Genomic DNA, 21,901 nt, shown 5'->3' with positions numbered 1-21,901 from the left:
GTCACAATGAGCATGTAGACGTCAAGTATGAAATTGTGTTCTTCCCGCTGACATGCATGACAATTATTTGTCATGTCAGCTGACGTCCGACGTAAAGCGTGAGGCCACAGAAGACGATCTGGGGCACTGGGGAGGCTCATATGACCTCCAGCAGAGCTTAATCCTTGTGCAGAATTTTGATCATTTTTCGGTTGTTTTTTCCCTCCACATTATTCTTGCAGTTATAGCGGATATTTGTTATTTATTATTATTTAGGGATGTCACACTCCCATTAGTGTGATAACTGGTTGTGCTATGTTGAACTTTGACAAGATGTCACCAACTGGGCGAATTTTCAGCTCTCTACTGTCTTTGTTGAATGCTTTCTCTTTGATGTGAAATGCCTTTGATGTCAAGATCAAAAGATTAGACAAAGAGTTCTTGTGCAGTATTTTGAAGATTTTTGGCTCATTTTCTTCCACATCATTCTTGCTGTATTTTAGCCAAGTGATGGCATGCTCCTGCTAATGTGATAACTCTTACATGTTGTCACAGTGTCGGTGAAATTTCAGGTCCCTAGTTTCTTCTTTCCTTAGTTTCCCTATGATGTGAAATGCCTTTGATATGAAGCTCAAAGGATTGTACAAAATACTGCACAACGGTTAACCCTTGTGGAGTTACAAATTATGGAAATTCCTTTGATTATTTTTCAATGGGGGAAAAACACTAGGGAGCTGAAATTTCCAGCAAATTATTAAAACATGTAAAATTTCTAAATTCAACGATTCTGACATTTCTATGCAAATGCAGCTGGACGTGCCGTGCCAGATTTTGTGTACATAAATAATCATTGTCCAAATTTTGGACCATATAAAACCATTACATTTTTTTAGATGCATTTTGATAGGATTTATGACATTGATTTTCCCGCGATTTTTGCAACATTCATTTGAGCGGCGGTCAAACTATTTCAACAAACAGAAAATTCTCTGTTGACTTGTTTCACCTCAAGGCAGTAGGTGGCAGTAGAGACCAATCAACGCCTATGTCTTAAAGTGTCATCATCACGTCACGGACCATAAAGACAGACATACCATTTTTCAATTATTTTGTGGGTATTAATAAATTTAACCAACATATGCATGGAAGGAACGAATGCCACCAAACAATTTGAGTGGTTGAAGGAAAAAAAATCCCCCCAATTTTTGATTACAATGCCTTTAAAATCATTTACAAAATTAGGAAACCTATAAATCCGAAACACACTTAGTCACTGAAGGAGACACTCACTCATTCATTATGCACTTGTTTTTATTTATAACACACAGCATGTCTTTACCCATGGACTAGTAGATGGATTTAAAAAAAAAAATCTTTCAAGCAGACAGCATCCTCCATTTTATGTACATATATATACGCAATAATGTAAGTTTTGTCCTATTACACGAGGCCTCGAACACGTCTGGAGTTTAAAATAAAAATCGTTTGAACTTCCTTTGTTCTATCAGCTACTTCCTGTCTTAGCCCTAATGCTTAGCAGCACAAAGTTGGATGAAAGGCAGCCCAAAAAAAAAAAAAAATGTGGTTAGTCCACTTGTCAAAGTGTCAGAAAAACTCGTGATTGGGCTCTCTATAAAATCATGAATGCAATGAGAAGTCTAGGAGATCAAATGACAGCTTCAAATGCATTTCTCTTTCTCTAACATGAAATCAGGGCCTTGGTAGCACAGTCCGCCATTTTGGGCCCACAAATCAACAGTTCATCACGCACACGTCCACCATGACTGACACAAGCACCTGTACATCGTTGCAGATGGCCCGTCTGCGCTCTTTCATTAAAAAAAAAAAAAAAAAAAAAAGACACCTTATACATCAATTAGAACAATAAGCCCAGCTTGAAGCTCTTTGGCCAAAAGTTCCATCAAAGCTCCACTAAAACGCTCAAGTTTGCCTTTATGATACAAATCTGTCGAAAGCTGCGCATATCTTTTGAAATATCACTTGGTATTTTGGTTAGACATTGTTTAGCGTATAAATATTTGATTTGAGATATGTCACAGAAGATGTGAAATATTTGTTAGACGTCTTTTATTTCTATAAATATACTCATTAATTCAAGCGGTGGTAGTAGTTAAAACAGGGTTTGTTTCTGTTCTCAGCGATTTCGTTTTCGCCCTTAATCTCAGTTAGCGTTGCTGTTAGTAAAACTAATTGGCAATTTCAGCTACTTAGCACTCGATTGACATGCGTATCGCATCCCGCTTTGTGTCGTGACATTCCGGGTCTTTCCCAGAGGAAGATATTCAAAAGCATTCTTCTGCTGCGTGCTTTTGTCCCCTTTTCCTTCTCGGTTGTTCCCATGAGACACACACATGTTTGGAGGGATGCTATTGGGGTGAGGTGGGTGCCCTAGGTCATAACTTTGTCACCTAAATGTTAAAAAAAGATCTTCATCAAGAAATTTTGGGGAAATGAATCAGAATGATTAAAAACGTGACTACGTGTGTACCAATATTTACCAATTACGTGATATCTGCCAGACCATAATGCTCTGAAGGTAATGCAGTCTGTCGAGTTACGAAAACTCAGTTCTGGATGATTGTAGCAGTTGGCGTCTCCGCACTTCCCTGCTAGTCTTGAAATATTCCTACCGACGGGACAGAGTGACGCTCCATATTTGTCGCCCAAACGTCCTGTCCAAATAAACGCGTCGACAACAGCTGTGCGCTGACGAGAACACTCGTATGGCGCGAACATCGAGGCCAAGAAGCTCCCACCGCTGACAATGCCAATGTCAATTAAAAACAAAAAACGCCGTGTTGTTTACATCGCCGGTTGCTCACTCTCAATGATTATCAAGTAGACCATTTCAAAATAAAAGCATACGATGCCATTCTTATATTACTTGTTACGGTACTGTTTATTTTGAAGCATTAACTGGCTGTTTTACTTTAATGGAGTAGATTGACAGGCAGCGCATTCTCCCCGTCTATTTTATTGCACTTCTGGCCCAACAAGCCCCCGAAAAACAATCTCGTCCCATTCCTATTAGTTAGTGCCTGGTAAATATGTCTTTCCTACCTGGGTCATTTTTCTACCGTTGCAAAAGACGAGCGGTTAATTTATTCTATTGGTACTGAGCTGTATTAGCTCACCATCATACCTTTGATTCCAACCTTGTGAAGTTGTTATTTGACTGTTTTATTGTCAAACATCAACGTTTGCTATTGACCGCCAGCGGGTTTAATTGACATGCTTTAAAATCGGTGGCGATTAGACATTTGCTCGGACAAAATGTCGCATTGCGAACTAAAATTGTGTGTTCTCGAGACTAATCTTGTTTGTCCGCTCAGGACTGGCGTAACTCCGCACTCTGGATTGGAATTCAGAGCGGAATTTGCAAAGAATTCCATTTGGCCGGTACCGATTTCTTTAACGATGAAAAAGCCAGCAAAATGGTCCCGCTTAAGTAAGTGTTGTGTTTCTACCACGCAGTATTGCTGCCTGCTATCTTCGCAAATTATGAAGAAAAAAAAATCTGAGTGTCACCAAATTGTGAGTAATTAATTGAAAAACGTGAGCCAGCATCGTCTTCGGAAGAAAAAAGGTCCACGCAATCCATGCGCTCGCGCCTGGGTCCATCCCGTAATTGAAATGAAAAAACAGAAAGCCGAGCTCATGGCGATTTCATGGAGAACAAAAGTCAAGTCGGAGCTTTAATCTAATCTCTGGGTGCTCGGGAGATTTCTTCAAGCAAGTGTGCAGACAGGAGAGAAAAAAAAACCCGAACAAATCAAAGCAAAGGTCCACTTACACAGAGGAGCTCGAGACACACTCGAGTCACGCTCTTTACGAGTTTTTTTTTTCGAGGAAAAAAGTCTGAGCGGATCGCTAGACGGGACTTCAGAGATATGGCTCCCGCGCTGCCCCCAGTCTCCTTTTGCGCAGTTGCGGCGGGCGGGCGGGCAAAACGCGGCAAGGGTTAAGACCTCGCTCGTGCTCACACCCACTCCTGCATGGAGCGCTTGCAGTACAGTATGTGGCGCTGCGTGCTCTTCCTGCGGAACTGGAAGACGGTGTAGAGCAGGACCATCATGCAGAGCGCCAGGACGCAGGGGATGGCAATCGCCACCGCCTTCTCCGTGCCGCCCGCGCTGTCCAGTTTGATGACCACGTCGGCGTCGCCGCCCTCGTAGTGGCGCTCCTCGGCCGCCGGGGGGCTCCAGTCCCAGTCGGGGTCCGGGGGCGGGCCCTCGCAGCCCATGAAGTCGCGCAGGATGGAACGCGGGTAGCCGGGTTCCACGCGCAGCAGCTGGTTGTTGAACTTCCAGTACTCCTTAGCCTTGTAGAAATAGGTGAAGCCTGGACGGGCAAAGGGAGCGCTTATTTTAGGCACTGCTATCCGGGGAAAAGGGATATTTATCAGTAGCGCGGTCCAGAATTGGTACCGGGCCGGGGGAGCGGTCGGGGATGTCATACAAGTAAATGGGACCTGTGGACATGTGCTTCTTGCGTTCGAAAAATGTTTTCGCTAACCTGAAATTGTAAAAATTGTTATGTGTTGTTGTAAAATACATAACAACTCTGCGGTTCCTTTAGCCGCCTCTGGCTCACTGGCTTTCCGGTCAGGAAGTGTGTTATTCTTGAAATTTTTCTTTTTGACCGGCACTTTCCGTGCGTTCAAAAAATGTCTACGCTAACCTGAAATTGTAAAAGTTGTTATGTATTGTTGTAAAGTACATAACAACTCGGCGCTTCCCCTAGCTGGCTCACTGGCTTTCCAATCAGGATGTGTGTTATTTTTAATTTTTCCTTACTTCGATTCTTTGATACCATTACACTAATTTATACATTTTCCCATTTTGAAAGGGTGGAAAAGTGTCGAGGAACGTTCAGGGTAATTTTTTTTTGTGGTTGTTGTTTTTAAGCCCTACTCCTGGTACTGAATATCTTTCAAATATGGTATCCTAACTTCTTCTTGTTGATGCGCCACGTGACACGGCAGGTCAAAGCTTACATGACACTCAAATCACACACGGATGCAATTGCGACTTCCTTGTGTTGAGTGTAAACAAGCAAAGCAGCTTAATGTTGCCGTGAAAGCGGCTTTGAAACAACGGCGCCATTGAACTGTGCGCCGCTCCTATCTCTCTCTAATGGGATTTGAACAGTCCAGTACCGTTGGCTTTGTCCACGAAAGCCCCTTGCGGAGAGTCGGGGATGCCCTTCCAGATGGTGATGGGCTTGGGATAACCCGGGTCCATGGTCCTCATGTCTTCGTTGTACCGCCAGTATCTGCAAAATGCCACACAAACGCCACGCTCAATAGAAGCAGAGTTTTGTTCCTCTACCATTAGCCAAGTGTTGGGATTTTCAATTGCTTTGCTATTGTTGTTCGCGTGTATTCAACACCTTTGTCGTTTTGATGTATTTATCACCTTAGCCAGTTGTTTTCTTTATTATTGTTTTCTTTATTATGCCAAATCTGATCGCAATCACGTGTCTTGTAGGAGTGCCCTCTCCCTTATTAATGCACAAATGCAGGTTAGATTGACGCGAAGGAAGGAGAAAGCAGCGCTGCGTTGTAAATCTCTTAAATAAATTTCTTTTATAATAAATTGGAATTTAAGTGTAAACGCTGATTAGTATGCTTGGTCAGTAACAGGCTTCACTTTAATTAGACTTCCGGGCACCGCTTATATCACCACGGCTCTCGTGAGACGACATCAAAAGGGAATTGGAACCGGAAGGGACAACAGTACAGTTACTGTATGAGGGTTAATAATTTAAGATAAAGTACTCGTAAATATGTGTACTGCAGTAATATTTATCTTGATTATGTAAAGTATGAATACTTTTCAATTTTAAAAAAATTCAGGTACCCACATTCACATGCATGAAAATCCTGCCCAGGATTCTGGTCCCCATTAACCGTGAAAAACAAGGGAATACTGTATACAAAGAAAAACAATTGCATGCCCAGATTAGCCATGAATAAATGAACTGATCACGAGTTGTTCTGAATTTCTCAACTGCCACCCCACCCCTGCCCGTTTGATCTTTTTGTGGGAGTCATCTTCTTTGGAAATGGTGCCAAAAAAAAATCTCCTTGCCCATTTTTTAATTTCACATTTCATGTCCAGTCCACGCAACCAACATTAAGGACCGATTTGGGCACAACAAAATAGATTTTCAGCCTTAATTTTCAACTCGCTTTGGCCATCAATTTAATTTATTTACATATCAAAACATGTGATCAGGAAAAGCAGCAGGATAGACTGATATCATCATCATCCTGTCACATGCGAGAAAATAAACAAAATGTGTGACAATGCCACTGTTGCTGTGGTGATTGTGACAAAGCAATTTGTCAGTGTGGCGTTGCCCTCTTTTTGACCTCTGCTGGAGATGATTTATAGTGACAGCTGTGCAAACATGTCACATGCTGGCAAGCTGCGAGACTCAAGTTTAGAAGGCGATGACATTCCTGTTCAACAAGGAAGAAGCTACACTACCTCAAAGACACCTTGATTTATGTACAGGAAACATACACAGTGGAAATCTGTCCTAATTTCAGCATTTTCCTTCCCTTGATATCAGTCAGAAAAAGACCGACATTTGGATGTCAACAAAAGTTTATCCAGAGCATTTAAACTCTGCTCTGGTGTGTATTAAATAGAGATGTCCTAATCACATTTATGGGAAACCAAGTCTGAGTTTGTGTCACCTAATTTCGAGGATCTGATACCATGAGCTGATACCACGACAATGCATTGTGTGTGCACAGACACATATATGTACATATATATATCATATACATGATGTACAGAAAAAAAAAAGAATAAATAAGTCAAATGCCGCCCTCTAGTGGTGGACCGAAGATTACAATTTGGTCTGGCTTGAGATATATATATATATATATATATATATATATATATATATATATATATATATATATATATATATATATATATATATATATATATTTAAATGATTAAACCTTATACACTAAGTGAACGTTTAGCCCTTTCCATCCCTTGAAGTCTCGCTTATCGGCGCCCGGAAGTCTAATTAAAGTGAAAGTGTAGATCCCATTTTTTTTAAATCCCATTTGTTTTATTTCTTAGAGCGGTAACAAGCAGTGCGTTCTTCTGTATGCTCCACTGCCAAAAAAGTTTAAAAAATATATCTTGTGAAATACAGTGATGAGAAATTCCTATCGTTGTAATCTTGTGAGATCTCGCCGCACAAGATCTCATCCCAACCTTAGTGCACATTTTTTTTTTTTAGAAAATCTGAGATAATTCTGTTCTTCTAAATCAAGTTTTCAATCAAGCGGCCGGCAACGTTCCCATCCCCGCCCCCGGCGAGATGTTGCACGCCACCGACCTGTCTCCTTTGAAGAAGTAGGTCTTGGCCACGTCCTCCCACCACACGGCTGTCTCGATGCTCTGCGTGGGCATGCCGCTGCCAAACAGCGAGATATCCTGAGGGTAGGACGGCTGCAGAGTCGTGTCCTTGAACACCCAGAAGCGGTTACCTGAGGACGACGGCCAAATGCGCCTTAGGAAACCTCGTCCGTCGTTCTCATTGCTATGCTTATGACCTCCTTCTACCAGACATATCGACGGAATAATTACCCACCCTGATCCAACTGGGTGACAGATGTCACGTTAATCTGCCTGATGGATGTGTGACCGTGTGAGACATGCGAGTGTTATGTTATGTTGGTTTTTTTTGTACCTATGAAAATTTCTTGCATGTTCGCAGCTTAGAGTAAAATGTTTCAAAATTAAAAATGCTTTTCCTAGCAGCGCAAAGCTCCATTAGATGCCGCCGCCAAGTTGAAGTTAACTGAACATGAAACATAGAGAATGTGTGTTGCGCAAACTACAAAAAATTGCCTTCAAGACGTCCACTATTTTAACGCTAATTAAACAATGCAAAATAGAAGCGACACGCAAACTGAGCGCTCCGGTGTTGCAGTGATTATAACATTTATTGCTGCATAAAGTCAAGTTGGCGTCCAACCGTCAGGAAAAGTCTATACTGTAGGCCTGGTTTACCATAAAGAAACTACTTCCAAATAAGGGCACGCTTGCACTGACACACTCTTGTCCTGCGTTGAGCCAAGTGCCATGTAAAAAGGCCTATGTACTGCCCCCTTGTGGGCAAGGTGCACACACCAGAAGGAGCAGCACTGTGTCCATGGAATTGAGGCAGAAAAAAATGTAACAACATTTCTTGAATGCTTTATATTATGAACTAACCGATAATCTTTTGAATTCAAAATGTGTATGTTGCTTTTATTACCTTTGAAGAATACAAATTTTCCCTCGCTGTTTTCATAGACTGCATCGATTTTGGCAGGTAAGCCTTTCCAGAAGTAGTTGATCTGCATGGGGTATCCAGGGACCACTGAGTTGTCCCGCACCCTCCAAAACCACTGGTCCTATGGATAAAAGCCAAAAATCATGAGCATACTGGCACCATCAGCGCTGTCGGTCCCAGCTGGGATGCTTTTACCTTGAAGACAAAAAGTTCCTGCCGCAAGATGGCCAGCGTGTTGAAGCCCCCGTCGCAGATGTTGGGTTTGGAGTTTGGGTTGGATGGCTTGGCCCCCTGCGGAGGGCGGTGGGGCCTGGCGTGGCGGTCGTGCTTGCGGGGGTCCGAGGGCAGGTGGAAGCGAGGCGGGGGCGCCGTGGGCGGGGGCCTGGTCGGCTGCGGGGCTCTGTCGGGGGGACCTGAACAAGCAAAATAATAGATTTTTTAGGTCCAATTTTCTCAGAAAATTCTTACATTACAAAAAATATATTTGAAATGTCATGGAAAAACTATACGCATATTTTTAAATATAATTATACTGCGGGATTAACTGTTTCAGTATAATACATAGAAGTACACAAATACAATCTTTTATTCATGTTTTTTAATCCATAATTTATATTGTATGTATTGTCTTTTTGTTGGCGTATGTGTGAGGATTTTTTTTCCAGGCTTGTGCTATGCCCTTCTTTGGGGCATGGCCGAAAATTTTTTGTTTTGTTTTTTTTCCTCCTCCCTCACCCTTATGTAAGCTTTTACTCTGCTTTGATTCAGAGTGCCCCATGTGGCGCCCCCCAGACTTGCAAACTGCAGCCAATTGTATTGTATGCGTATATAGAAGTCAAAATTTCATTGCGTTTTACTTGCACAGATGAAATGATAATAAAGGCTACCTATCTATAACATTTTAAATATTTCATCACAATCCATTATTCATTCAAAAAAAATCAATACATAAATAGCAGCGCAATTACAAATTTCACAAAAACTGAAAAATTTCAGGCAAAATTTTGTAGTATGAAATAAAAGGTCTGTGTGACTTCTAGCTATATATCTTATATCTTAAATAATATATATCTTAAATAATAAGAATCAACACACAGCATGTATTGGATATATGATTGTAGCTATATCAATATCACAACAGCATGATGATTGAAGAAAATCGGATCTTGTTTTGTTGCGAAGTTCTTACCGTAGATCTTCTGTATGCCCTGCAGGTCGTCGTGAGGTAGTTTAAAGTTCTCCGTGTCCATGTACTGGTAGAAAGGAGCCATGATGGCGGTGGGATCATTGGAATGTTCCAAGCCCAGGGCGTGGCCCAGCTCGTGGACGGCCACCAAGAAGAGGTCGTTGCCTGCCAAAGGCACCCGGGAGAAAAAGCTCAATCGATGACAGGTTTAGAAAGAAGGCTCAAAGAGCGTAATACTTTTGCTTTTATGATTCACATTAATTTTAATGCCCGTGGAAGCTTTCAGTTAATGTCCTACAGAAGCCGGCTAAATTTCTGTGACCCATTTAAACAGGAGTCATTGGATGAACGTGAATTTGTTCACAGCTTGTGTCGTGCTGGTTTTTTCACAACAACAACATGGGGGAAAAAAATGTTTGCTTCCGAGGTGCAAAAATGACGAGCGATTGGGTGACTGGATGCCCGTAATTACCCAAATGGGGTCAGTGTGTTCCTCCTGTAACTGTGAATGACAATTTATGATAATGTATCACACTCGCACACGCACAGCACGACAACGGCGGCGTGCCAGCGCGCTCGATGAACAGTACATTTTGTAAGTGAGTGATGTTGGTCTGAACAAGCGAAGGAGCCCGTCGTGCCTGGTAGGAGGAGGAGACGTGGAATTGTTTGTTACCTCGTGTTTTGACGGAGTGGTGGCACCGCTGATTGTAGAGGGAAAAAAAAAAGATCATGCCGCCAGTAGGGGTGCGTCACGCTGCGGTGGCTACCCGTGGTGCACCTTGTTTGGCACAGAGTCACCGAATTGGCCGTTTAATTTGACTATACTTATGTACGGCTGTATACCTACATATGTGTATGGGTACGTATGCTTCTTACGTATGTATGTGTATTTATATTTGTACGCATCTGACCATATAATCATGTATGTCCACATATGCATGTACATGTATACATGTGTATATTCGTACATATGTATGTGTATTTACAGTATGTATTATGTACTGTATGTAAGCAGTATCTGTGTGTGTGTACACATGTGTATGTATATTTACATGTACATAGGCGTACATGTACACATGTATGCATGTACGTGTACGTACATACAGTATGTACAGCATACTGTAGGTGTGCGACCGTATGTGCATGTGTACAAATGTGTATGAATATGTATACGTATGTATACTTGTACACAAGTAAGTATATGTACATGCGTACGTGTATATATGCACAGTATATGTGTACACATGAAACATACTGTATATATATGTCTGTATGCATATGGTTAGGTATAAAATGTATATGTGTGCTGACATATACGTTTGTATACATGTACATATGCCTACTTATATGTATAATATGTACAGTATGTACATGTACATATATGGTATGTGTGTACTGTATGTATGCATGCATAAGTATAAGTTTACAGTTTGTGTACATATGTGTCTATATGTACGCATACATTTACATGTGTATACATCTGCATACAGTATTATGTACATACGTGTACTTAATTCATATATGACTATATATGAATGTATATGTGAATGAATGCATCTACATGATATATAAATATATGTATATATTCATATGTACATGTGTGTGTATATATATATATATATATATATATATATATATATATATATATATATATATATATATATATATATATATATATATATATATGTGTAAGTACGCATATGTGCTGTGATGCATTTGTGTCTGTGTATATCCATTCAGATGTATTATATGTACAGTTACATATGTGTTGTTTATGTTATATGTATATACATATGGATACATGCGCATGCGTACATGTATGGTTACATTGTACGTAGGTTTACAAAATGGAGAACATTTATATTTTAGTAATTGCATTTTACAGGCACTAATGCTCTGTGCTGTCCGCGGCAACAGTTGCAATAAAACACAGGTTATTACAACCTATAAAGCATCGGAACTCCAAGATGTTTTTTTTTCTCTGGATAAAAAAAAATAGAAATGGCCCCGCCGGCATGTATGAAGTCGACCTGCAGCTCACAGTGCCAAAGCAATTTTATACAGTCACACATTTCCATATAATGCATGAGCGACTGGCTCCTGAGGAGATTGTTGCCCTTTCAGACATGATATCCACTCCCGACAGCTTTCAGCGACCCGGGCCCGGCAGCTAAAAGGTTACGCATCCCGCCGCCCTTCCCCCTTCCTTGTGTATGTATGCCTCCTGCGCCACAAGGACTCCCAAGCCAGCCAGCGAGCGTCCGGGGCCACCATTAGCGCACGTGTCAACATGCATCATTTACAATTACACTGCTCTGAGAGCCCATTAGAAGGCTGCGTGGCTTTCCAGACACAGCGGAGAAGCACCGGGCAGGACAGGAATTTGACCACAACGGCCATTCGCATACAACGTGGCCTGGAAGCTTTCGTTGTCCGCCTGCTTTTATAACCTTTAGCTTTCAGTGGATTCTTTTGCTTGGTTGTAAATTGAGTTTGAAAAAAATCACAGGGCCCGAGGAAAAAGAACCAATCAACAGAAGGCCTTACTGACAAATACATTCAGCCACACGCAGTAAGAACTGCCGCATCTTAATTTTTGTGCCGTGCCAAGTCTAGTTCACCATGTTTGGGGAATTTCGCGCATATCCATGTTTTTTGTAAAGCAAACCTGCTGCACCTGGCAATTAGGTGACAGAAAGCAGATATCTTGGCCGATAAAGAGCGATCATATTTTGCCTTGATTTGAGCTATTCAATCTTGGCTTGATTTGATTTTGGCTGTGATAGGGCTGAGCTTAGCACATTGTTATTGATCCAGAAGCCAACGATCGCCACCCAAACAACAGAGGTGGGCATTTTAGATTTATTTATTTTTTTGCTGCTGTCAGTTGGGCCACTTCATCATTGTCGGTCCGCCATTTTTTCAAAAAAATTGTCCATCCGTCGCTACATCGGCCATAATCCCATTATCAATGTAACCCCTTAAAAAAAAAAAAAAAACCTCTGTCATCCAACTAATAGATAAAATTAATTAAACTCCAGAAAAAACACCATTAACAGTTCTTTTTAACATCTGGACCTCAGGCAAAAATCAAAAACTAAATTTTACAGTCAACGTGCAAGCAATTTATTCATTCAAATCATATATAAAAAGTAAAATAACAAGATTCTCTTAATTATTTCTAAACATTTTTTTTTATTGTGTGCAGTATGCAGTTTAGTTCAGTTCATGTTGCATCACCTGTTCACCAGCTGCCATTAATGACTGAGGCGTTACAATAGTAAACTATACTGAACTATTCTGCAAAGCAATGAGCTGCTCTTTCTCTCCTGTCACTTGCCAAAAAAAACAAAAAACAAAACAAGTGGCAGATGGGCTGATGCGTCCTTAAACACCCCAGTCCGATGATGAGAAACTTTTCTGCATACTCTTTTGTTTTTGTTTTTGTTTTTTTTCCTGCCGGAACATCTCATGCTGTCATCCTGTCTTTGTATTCCCGAGACGCCCACTTTAATCTCTTGTTTTCCTTTTTCATTTTTTTCTGTGCTCGCTCTTCCGCCGGTTGACGTAACATACAACATCCCACATTCAGCGATTCTTTTGTTGTTTTCTTTTCTTCAAAAATTACCTTCCCACTTCTGTTTTTGTATGACAAAATGTAACAAGCCTGCAGAGGTGGGACGAGACAAAGTACTTGTCTTTCCTTCTGTACTTGCATGGACAATGTGTCAGATAAAAACCGTTTTTTTCATTATGGACTGCAGGAGGTGCCGCATTTACTATTGTCTGTAGCTATAGCAGACATGACAGCCTCAGGAAGAGTGCCACCCCCCATGTAATATAATTTTATGATAACTAGACCAACGATTATATTTAAAACGTACTGTTGGTCATTGAGAACACATTTATTTGCAAGTTTTTGAAATTTATAATCATTTAATGTATGCCTTTTGAATGAAAATGGTCTAAATCTTACACATTGTCCCTTGAAGTCGTTTTTTTTCTTCTTCAGTTAATAGTAAGGTTCTAATCTATTTAATCTAACTATTTTCTCCTCATTAGGGTTTTTGGATGAACGATGGGTTATAGCATGGTATATAAAACCTCAATGGGGGGAGGGGCAAGCCGCGTGTTGCTAGGCAGAAGTGCCACTGTTGATAAACAAAATTTCCCACAAAAAACAATTAAAAAAACAAAACTATCTATTCCAATGTAGCATTTCCTTATTTTTTGAAACCAATAACAATTCCCTATTGTTTTAAAAGATCATTTTTAATTTGTGATCATAAAACTTCTCCAATAGAGCAGCCGATATCGCGACTACCGATACCTTGGTATCGATACTCGCCCGTCTGTAGTCAAAAGTGACAATTTCAAAGTAGTCAACCACGGGGTCCACTTACCATCATGGTTGGGGTTCCCCAAGGTCCAAGGCTCATCTGAGTCAAAGTGGGTGTCGCCACCGATGCCAGGCCCGGGAAAGTAGGCGTGGGCCAGGAAGCCGCCCTCCCCGTCGAAGGGTGAGCTGTCACCGTGGAAACCCGAGGCAAAGATGATGGTGATGTCCACATCGCGCCGGCCCGTCTCCAGGGCGCTGTAGGGGACGGCCTCGAAACGCAGCGGGGTCACGCCCTGCCACACGTCGAACGCTCGGCGGATGGCGTCGTGAGTCTCGCGGGCGCCAACCTTTGGCGTCACGTTTTTGATGCTGCCGGACAAAAAAAACGCAGATGACCACACGTAGACATAAACCTTTGACCATAGGAATATTTTTTTAGACCGATACCAGTGGGAGTATTCATCTTTAGCAATTTTGCTATATAAAATATGTAGCGCCAACTACTGTTGAGGAGGACGTATATGTCTAATGTAGTTGGGTTTTTTTTTGGCTTATTTACGTGTTGTTATTTTTCAGATTGCCAGTATTCACGCTCTCATTTAACACAGCAAAAATTGTTCTCGCAAAGACCTAACACAGAAGATTATTTGCTGATGTCAAACTGCTGCAGTGTAGTGCCATCTACTGTTGAGGAGGACTTACTAAATGTCTTATGCCCTGTTTTTTTTTTTCGTTGTGATTTTTTCAGATTGGTAGTATTCACTCTCTCATTTAACAGATTAGCAAAAAAATTGCAAACAAAGACCTTCTCGTAAACGCTTCTAACAGAAAATTATTTGCTGATGTCAAACTGCTGCAGTGCTGTAGTGCCATCTAATGTTGAGGAGGACTTACTAAATGTCCGATTGTTTTGCTTTATTCAATCAAAATTATATGTATTTTTTTAGAGTTCAATGCCACTTTTTTTTTTTTTTGCAATTTGTTGCATAAATGAGGGTCTAAAATGGCTGGTTCTACATGAAAGTACTAAAGTAATCGATCCCATTAGGTAATTAAGTGTTAACGTAATCGAATTACGTAATCAATCACATTAGGTAATTAAGTATTAACGTAATTGATGACTTTAGGTCATTACAAAAAGAATTATTTAGTTTAGGTACCAAAGATGCCGGCCCACCAGGCATCTGCCCCCCATGCCAGATGGCCAGCCCAGCCCTTGCTAATTATAATCATTTGTAATTAAATTAATTGACAGTGTAGTAACTGTGTACTGACAAGCAATGAACAGTTGCAAAGCGTTGAGCAAACTGAAGCGAAGTGTACAACTCGATGGAAAGCAAATGCATTGATAATCTATTGTAGCGCCATAGGTCAGTGTGGGGAAATTTTTTGACTTAGCCAGCGAGAAAATAAGTTGCTGCGACTATTTCAAGGCTGGCAGCGCAGAAGCGAACTTTTACACGGCTTTCTTTATCAGCGGCTGGCAGGCAGAGAGGAATTGGGAATCTTCTCTCTCCGGACTCCCATCTTCATGAAGAACACGTTGTCAGCGGCTCAGCGCTGATTGACATTCTATTTGGAGAGTCTTCTCATCAATTCAAATTAGAGGAGGGAAGGATTTGAATACATTGACGGCTTTATCGCCGACAACGGCTGAAACCTGTCAATTTCTGCCGCCGCGCCGGAGACCCGTTTATCGGCCTTCCTCAGAAGCCATTTAAAAAAAAAAAAAAACAGGAGGCCAAAGACTAATCGGGGGGAGAGATAAGAGATGAGAGCGGGAATATTTTCTGCTGAAATGAGGGATTCTGCAGGCAGGAACCGGAGTGGAAATTGTTTGTTGCGGGCTATGAAAAGGCAAAAAGAGAGCCGAGAGCTATTTGGCGTGCTGGAAATAGAACATAATGGCTGCACACACAGAGGTGGCAAAACTACTCACACTCTCTACTAATCACTCGCTGTAAATGTATAGGCAATGCTTGTATCAAATTCTTTAACTTCAAGCGGAATTCAAGTGTAAAAATATTTTCTACGCAACCAGTCTAAGTACTGTATACTTAATACAGGATTTGTAATTAGGCCTCAAAATCCAACATTTTTGTAGATTTCAAGAGGCAGCCATTTTGCTTCTTGCTGTCGACTGAAAATGACTTCAGAGTTGCTAAGGCGATGATCAATCATGACTCAGCTTACGGATGTCACCTGACCAAATTCAGAGCCCGAGTCAGCCCTGAATTGGTTTTATATGATCGAACATGTTATACTAATCAGACACGTCTGGACTAATACAGGCTTAAAAAAAAAAAAAAAAAAAAAATATATATATATATATATATATATATATATATATATATATATATATATATATTAGATTGTAAAGAAAAATTCTGACGACTTCCTCTTTAACTCTTTCAGTGCCAAACGTTATCTGAAAAGGCAACCCCAAGAGTGCCAGCTGATTTTGAGCATTTTGACGTATTTTTCAAGGCCGACAAAATAATGTATTGTATGACTATGTAGACATGAGTGGTGCCATTTGAAAGATTGGATTCCATTCTTTACCTAGAAAAACTGTTTGAAAATCACTGTTTGAAAATAGGTCATGTGAGTGACACCAAGCGGACAAAAGGAGAAAATTTGCTTTTTTGTCAAGATCTGTTTTCTGCAAAACAGTGACTTGAACAGAGAAAATGTGTTTTTCATGGCAAAAGAAAACTTTACATATGAATACAAATACATTACAGCAACGTGCGATTGGAATAATATTAAGAGGAGCGCTGGCCACAAAAAAAAAATTGTATGAGAATTCTTGTGACTGGCAAACAACCTAAGTGTTCTACATGACAAAAATTCTCGTCCATGGCACTAAAAGAGTTCCGAAAAAGATGTACAAACTTTGAAATGTACTTAATACATAAAAGTAACAAGAAATGTTAGTGAATAAAGGAAAAAAAAGTAATGAATCAAAAAGCTATTCAAGTCCAGGCACATTGTTAATTGCCATCGCTAGCACCCGCACACAAATGTGTTAAATCCTGCGCGCTGCCTACTATAATTTCCCGCACGCTGACGTTTTGAGCAGTTGCCATGGCAACACAGAGCATGTGATCGCCATTGATGCTGATAAACAAAAAAAAAAAAAAGGTGATCAGTGGCACACACTCCTCCTTGATGCTGAAGTGCGGCTAAGCCTGAATGGTTTCCACGGCAACCGCCCGGCCTCACCTGTAGGTGATGTGCGTACGCTGCCACTTCTGTCCTGTCAGCGCGTATCTCCGCCTCCGTGACCTGGAAGCACTTTTCAGCGTGTCTGGAACGCCGCAGCGTGGTTTCTGCATCCAGCTGCAAACAGACGCAAGCAAGAAAAGAGCTCATTCAAGGTCGCCGTTCGACTAAAGCGATGTGTTTGCAGCTAAACTTTGCGAGAAAATAAAGGGTGACACAAGTCCAAAGAACTTATGCCTAGTTATATAACGACGTTTATCAAGATAAAATACGACAATTAATATCAATATGTCACTTCGTAAGACCTGAAACGACATTATCACAAAAAAGTAATATGATGTTGGGGGGGCGGGGTCAAAAAGTCCTGCTCAACTTTTTTTCAAAGTTTTAAAGAAATTTCAACCGTGTTTGGTTGAAACAAAGGTTGAGTAAAACCGTTAACAGGTTTTGTAGCCACTTCCTGTCAGCCATTTTGGAAATGATACCCTCGTTGCAATGAGTGATTGAATTCCTTTTTTTGGAGCCTTTTAAAAAATCTTGTCTCTTGTATACAATTCAGGAACGTTTCATCACTTTTGTGAAATTCAATAAGCACCATACAACCATCAAAAATGACGATAAAATTCCATTTCGTCTTCTGCATATTCAATATTAAACGACAGTATTCCGTTAGATGTCTTGATATTTTGTTACAAGCAATAATAATATATCTGTTTTTATTACTATTATTATATGATATTACGTTAATACGGGTATCACAATATGGCATAAATATATATATGTATTTATATATACACCGCTAATGAATGACGCACACAGAGGGAAGGCTCTAAATGAAAGCATCAAATCTCACCTCAGCGTGACATTACCGCATCGTCATGCAAACGGAGAAGTGTTAAAAGCGTCACCTGCACGATGCTGAGGACAACATGTCGGATTTGTCTTCTTCACACACAAACACATAGACATTTGCATATGGGCGTCACTGCGCCGTACTCACTCCTTGGTTCTGTCATCCAGCGTCCCGGTGACATTGAGGCCGTAGGCGCGCTGCATGGCGGCGATGGCCGAGTGCATGGTTTGGGCCGAGCGCAAGACGGACATTTGGGGTTCTGTGTGGGGAAGGTAGCCGTACCTCTGTAGCCATCCCTGAAAAGAGAAAGGATTCCATTGAATCTTCACTATCACTTAATACTGAAGTCTGTGGATGTGCCTATCACATCGTTAGGCCCGATCACATCATTTTCCGAGTTGGGTTCATGTATTTGTTTATTTACATTACATTTGATTACATTTTAGATGCTACAAACCTAGCATCATAACAAAAAAGCTAGCATAACAAAAGCTAGCATCATAACAATTATATGTCTGTCTATAACTGCCCGGGTAACTTGCAAAGTGTGCAAATTTAACATTTAATGTAACTAATTTAAGATATCCAAAAAACAGATGCCCCCACCCCCAACTCACACACAAACATATAAAAAAGATGTTGAATGTTTTATTTAGCTTAAACCACTGCTTTGCTAGCCATATAAAACGCTTCATGATGGGATATCTCAATAAATTGCTAAGGTATCAGCAAATCATGACATCCCTAATTTCAGATGCGCGATGGTTTATAAAAACAAGCTATTTATATCTTAAAAATGATAATAATCAAACGATTACGAGTCTATTCTGCTTAGCATGTTGAAATACTACTTAAGCCTTTAAAACTGGGGTTGTTTATATCGCTACCTAGCTAGCTAGATACCAGCCTAGCATCTAGCTATAATAGCTAGCTTGGCAGCTTATGTAGCTAGCTATATAACTACCCAGCTAGTTGGACTGGATGGATGGATTGACAAAATTCAGATGGTCAACCTTCTTCAAACGCATTTCGCATTTTTGTTGTTGTCATAACATACGCCATCTTGTGCAGAGAGTTTCCACAGCATCAGAGAGCTGTCATTGTTCAAAGGTATCCGTTGGGAAAAGGGTGCATAAAAAAATTGAAAGGCATAAAATATGTCTTGGAACACAGTAAAGACAAGCTCTCATCAAGTGTGGAAAATATGGCACGACAGTGACATTACCAGGAACTGGGCGTCCCTCCAAACAGAATAAAAAGACGAGAAGACAACTGATTAGGGAGGCTGCCAAGGGGCCAACGGTAACATTGAAGGAGCTGCAGGATTTACTGGCAATTATTGTTCCTCCATGCACGTGACAACAATTTCCTGCCTTTGTATGCTTTTTAGGTTAGCAGTAGATAAAACCAAGCACACTTCAAAACTCCCAAATGTAACTCCCGCTGAAACCAAGGTGCCCACACTCTCATCAAGGTGGTGGCAGTAACATGTTATCGTGATTGCTATTCTTCAGCTGGAAATGGAGTCTCTCCTCAGCGAAAGCGGAGGCAATTTTGAACAGTTAAAATTGCCAGCCAGACAGTGCATGTTTACAAGGGGAAAAAAAAAAAAACTATCTGATACACTCAAAAAGATGCATGTTGACAAATATCATTTGTATATGATTGGTTACCTCCAAATAGATGGTGTGCAACCACATAATTGCCGTTGTTTATGTCCCTGCTTGGCGGGGGGAAAAAAATCACAGTGGTCTTACAGTTTACAGGCGGTGAGCATAAATGTATGCAATTTATGATTTACCTTGGTTTTTAATGTTACAAGATACTGACATTTGAACAGAGTTGTGTATACTTTTGATATCTCGATATATCTATCCAGACAAAATTGCTGAAAAACTGAGATGGATGGAGATAGTCCCTCACAAGATAGAGACTATCTATCTATCTATCTATCTATCTATCTATCTATCTATCTATCTATCTATCTATCTATCTATCTATCTATCTATCTATCTATCTATCTATCTATCTATCTATCTATCTATCTATCTATCTATCTATCTATCTATCTATCTATCTATCTATCTATCAAGTTTTTCAGCAATTTTGTCTCATTTATGGCAATTGTGTGACCAAAAAGTAGCTTTCCAAAAACGGAAAAAAAAATCTGAAGTAGATCAAAATGGGCCCCCAGCACGCAGGATAGCGAGGAGAAGGGTGTTTTTTGTTGTTGTTTTTTTTTACTCTTGATGCTCAGAACACAATATAGTTACATCCTCCCTCGCATCCATTCACACGGCAACCAGCGGCCTCGCCGCAGGGGCAGCCAATCACAAATGTCCCCCCTACGCTCGCTATTATGTGTCCGTCACTCTTCGTTTCGCGACCACCTTGTTTATGATCCCGCTTCATCTTGCTGCTCTGCTAGTGCGTGTATTTTTTTTTCCCTGTGACGGATTCCAAAGCGCTCGTGTCCCACATGTATGGCAGCGGGGCGTAAAATTGATCTGAGGGGTATGCCGGAATCCATGCTTATAGAGCTGATAAAATAATGAAGGAAAAAAAAACACGATCAAATCTTCTTATGCAACTGGCATGTGTGAATGGCTAATCCGCTCCATCAACATGACGCCGAGGCCTATCACTTTTCATCATCAATGAATGCATTGCAGGCCCCAACAAAGCATCTGTATTTGGGTTACACGCACGCCCGCGCGCACACGCAAATGATCCCTGAGTAGCCATGTTGTGCATTTTCTGGGGTGACGGATGGGATCAAAATCAAAGGAATGGCCGCCGCGTGCGTAACGTTTGATATATGTTAGTGTGCATCGTACCTCGACGCTGAAGTGCTGGTGCTCCTCTCCGGACACTGCACACGCAATCCAAAGCAAGAGATGCAAGCACAATGCGGCCGCCTGAACGCAATCCGACGCTTTCCTTGCACTGCACGAGGCGACTAAGGTCATAATGACCCGCTTGAATCCCGAGTCCGTCTCTTTTTGTTGTTGTCGCTGTCTCGCTTTTTTGGAGGGGAGGAGAGGGGTTGGGGAGGGGGGTTGAGGGAGAAGCCGAGCTCCCGCGTTTGGTTTTGGCGTCTTTGGGCGTCAAGCTAAAGGCATGGATGCACGGCGCGCAGCGTCCGCCGCCAGGGGCGTCCTCAACAAAGTGTCCGATGTCAAGCGCACGTGAGGCGGCGTCTTCCGTCCGCTGCGCTCGCCATCCTTCTATTTACATCGCGGGCTCCATTATGGCAGCAGCAGCAGCAGCATCAGCAGCAGCATCACTGGGGCTGCAGGCAGGCAGGCGGGCAAGCAGGCAGTCTGCGCAAGATTGGCCGCCTCCTCCTCCTCCTCCTCCTCTTCCTCCTTGTCTTCCTCCTCCCGTTGCCTTTCACGCTTGCGTCGGAAAAGAAAAATGCTTGCTTTACCTGATGAGAGGGGGGTGGGGGTGCAATTCCCCTTTAAAAACGGCTACCTACTAAGATCGCAATTGTTAACCACTTCTGGACTTTATCAATTACAAGAACGATGAAAAAGGAATTCTCAAAGCGTCTTTGCCTCTGATTGTTTTTCTATTATTTTCTTTACAGGAAGAAAAACGGTAGCACGTACAGTATAAGTAGATCAACACATCCGCTCTTGTGACGTCACACGTCTGCCCTGACTCTCGTTGCCAGGCAGAATTGAGAGAGTACACACAGGTAAACCTTTGAATGAAAACAAATAGCTGCACTCTGTCATACGCGGGCGGAAGGAAGGAAGAAAAATAACGTTTTGCAGCACGTTGATTCTGCAATTGACAGGTGACTGTATTCAATAGAAAATGCATGATGGAATATAACACGATAAGCAGCTGCTTTTGTATGCTCACAAAAGACCTAGAAAACATTTAAATGGGGAATTGGGTGGACTTCAAAAGCGTTTTCGACACATTATGTTTCTCAAAATGCTTTACAAAAGCTCACATTCACCCATCCACACAT

The 21,901-nt window shown here is 41.3% G+C and overlaps 1 protein-coding gene across 1 annotated transcript; it reads right to left on the bottom strand.

Annotated features, from left to right (window-relative positions):
- Window positions 1–1,272: 1,272 nt before the first annotated feature.
- Window positions 1,273–21,290, bottom strand: mmp16b (matrix metallopeptidase 16b (membrane-inserted)). Its single transcript, XM_088429458.1, has 10 exons — window positions 20,754–21,290; window positions 18,064–18,212; window positions 17,064–17,180; window positions 13,903–14,207; window positions 9,500–9,661; window positions 8,506–8,723; window positions 8,293–8,431; window positions 7,369–7,519; window positions 5,159–5,274; window positions 1,273–4,341 (listed from the first exon to the last, which is right to left on the bottom strand). Exons 1-10 carry the CDS (start codon window positions 20,883–20,885, stop codon window positions 3,980–3,982), a joined length of 1,851 nt encoding a protein of 616 aa, XP_088285584.1. The 5' UTR covers window positions 20,886–21,290; the 3' UTR covers window positions 1,273–3,979.
- Window positions 21,291–21,901: the final 611 nt, after the last annotated feature.

This window comes from Hippichthys cyanospilos, chromosome 12 (assembly GCF_059441005.1).
Source record: "Hippichthys cyanospilos isolate Australia breed blue-spotted pipefish chromosome 12, RoL_Hcya_1.0, whole genome shotgun sequence".
Taxonomy (NCBI): domain Eukaryota; kingdom Metazoa; phylum Chordata; class Actinopteri; order Syngnathiformes; family Syngnathidae; genus Hippichthys; species Hippichthys cyanospilos.
Note: the sequence above shows the minus strand (reverse complement) of the source record. Positions and strands in the feature narration are given on the sequence as shown.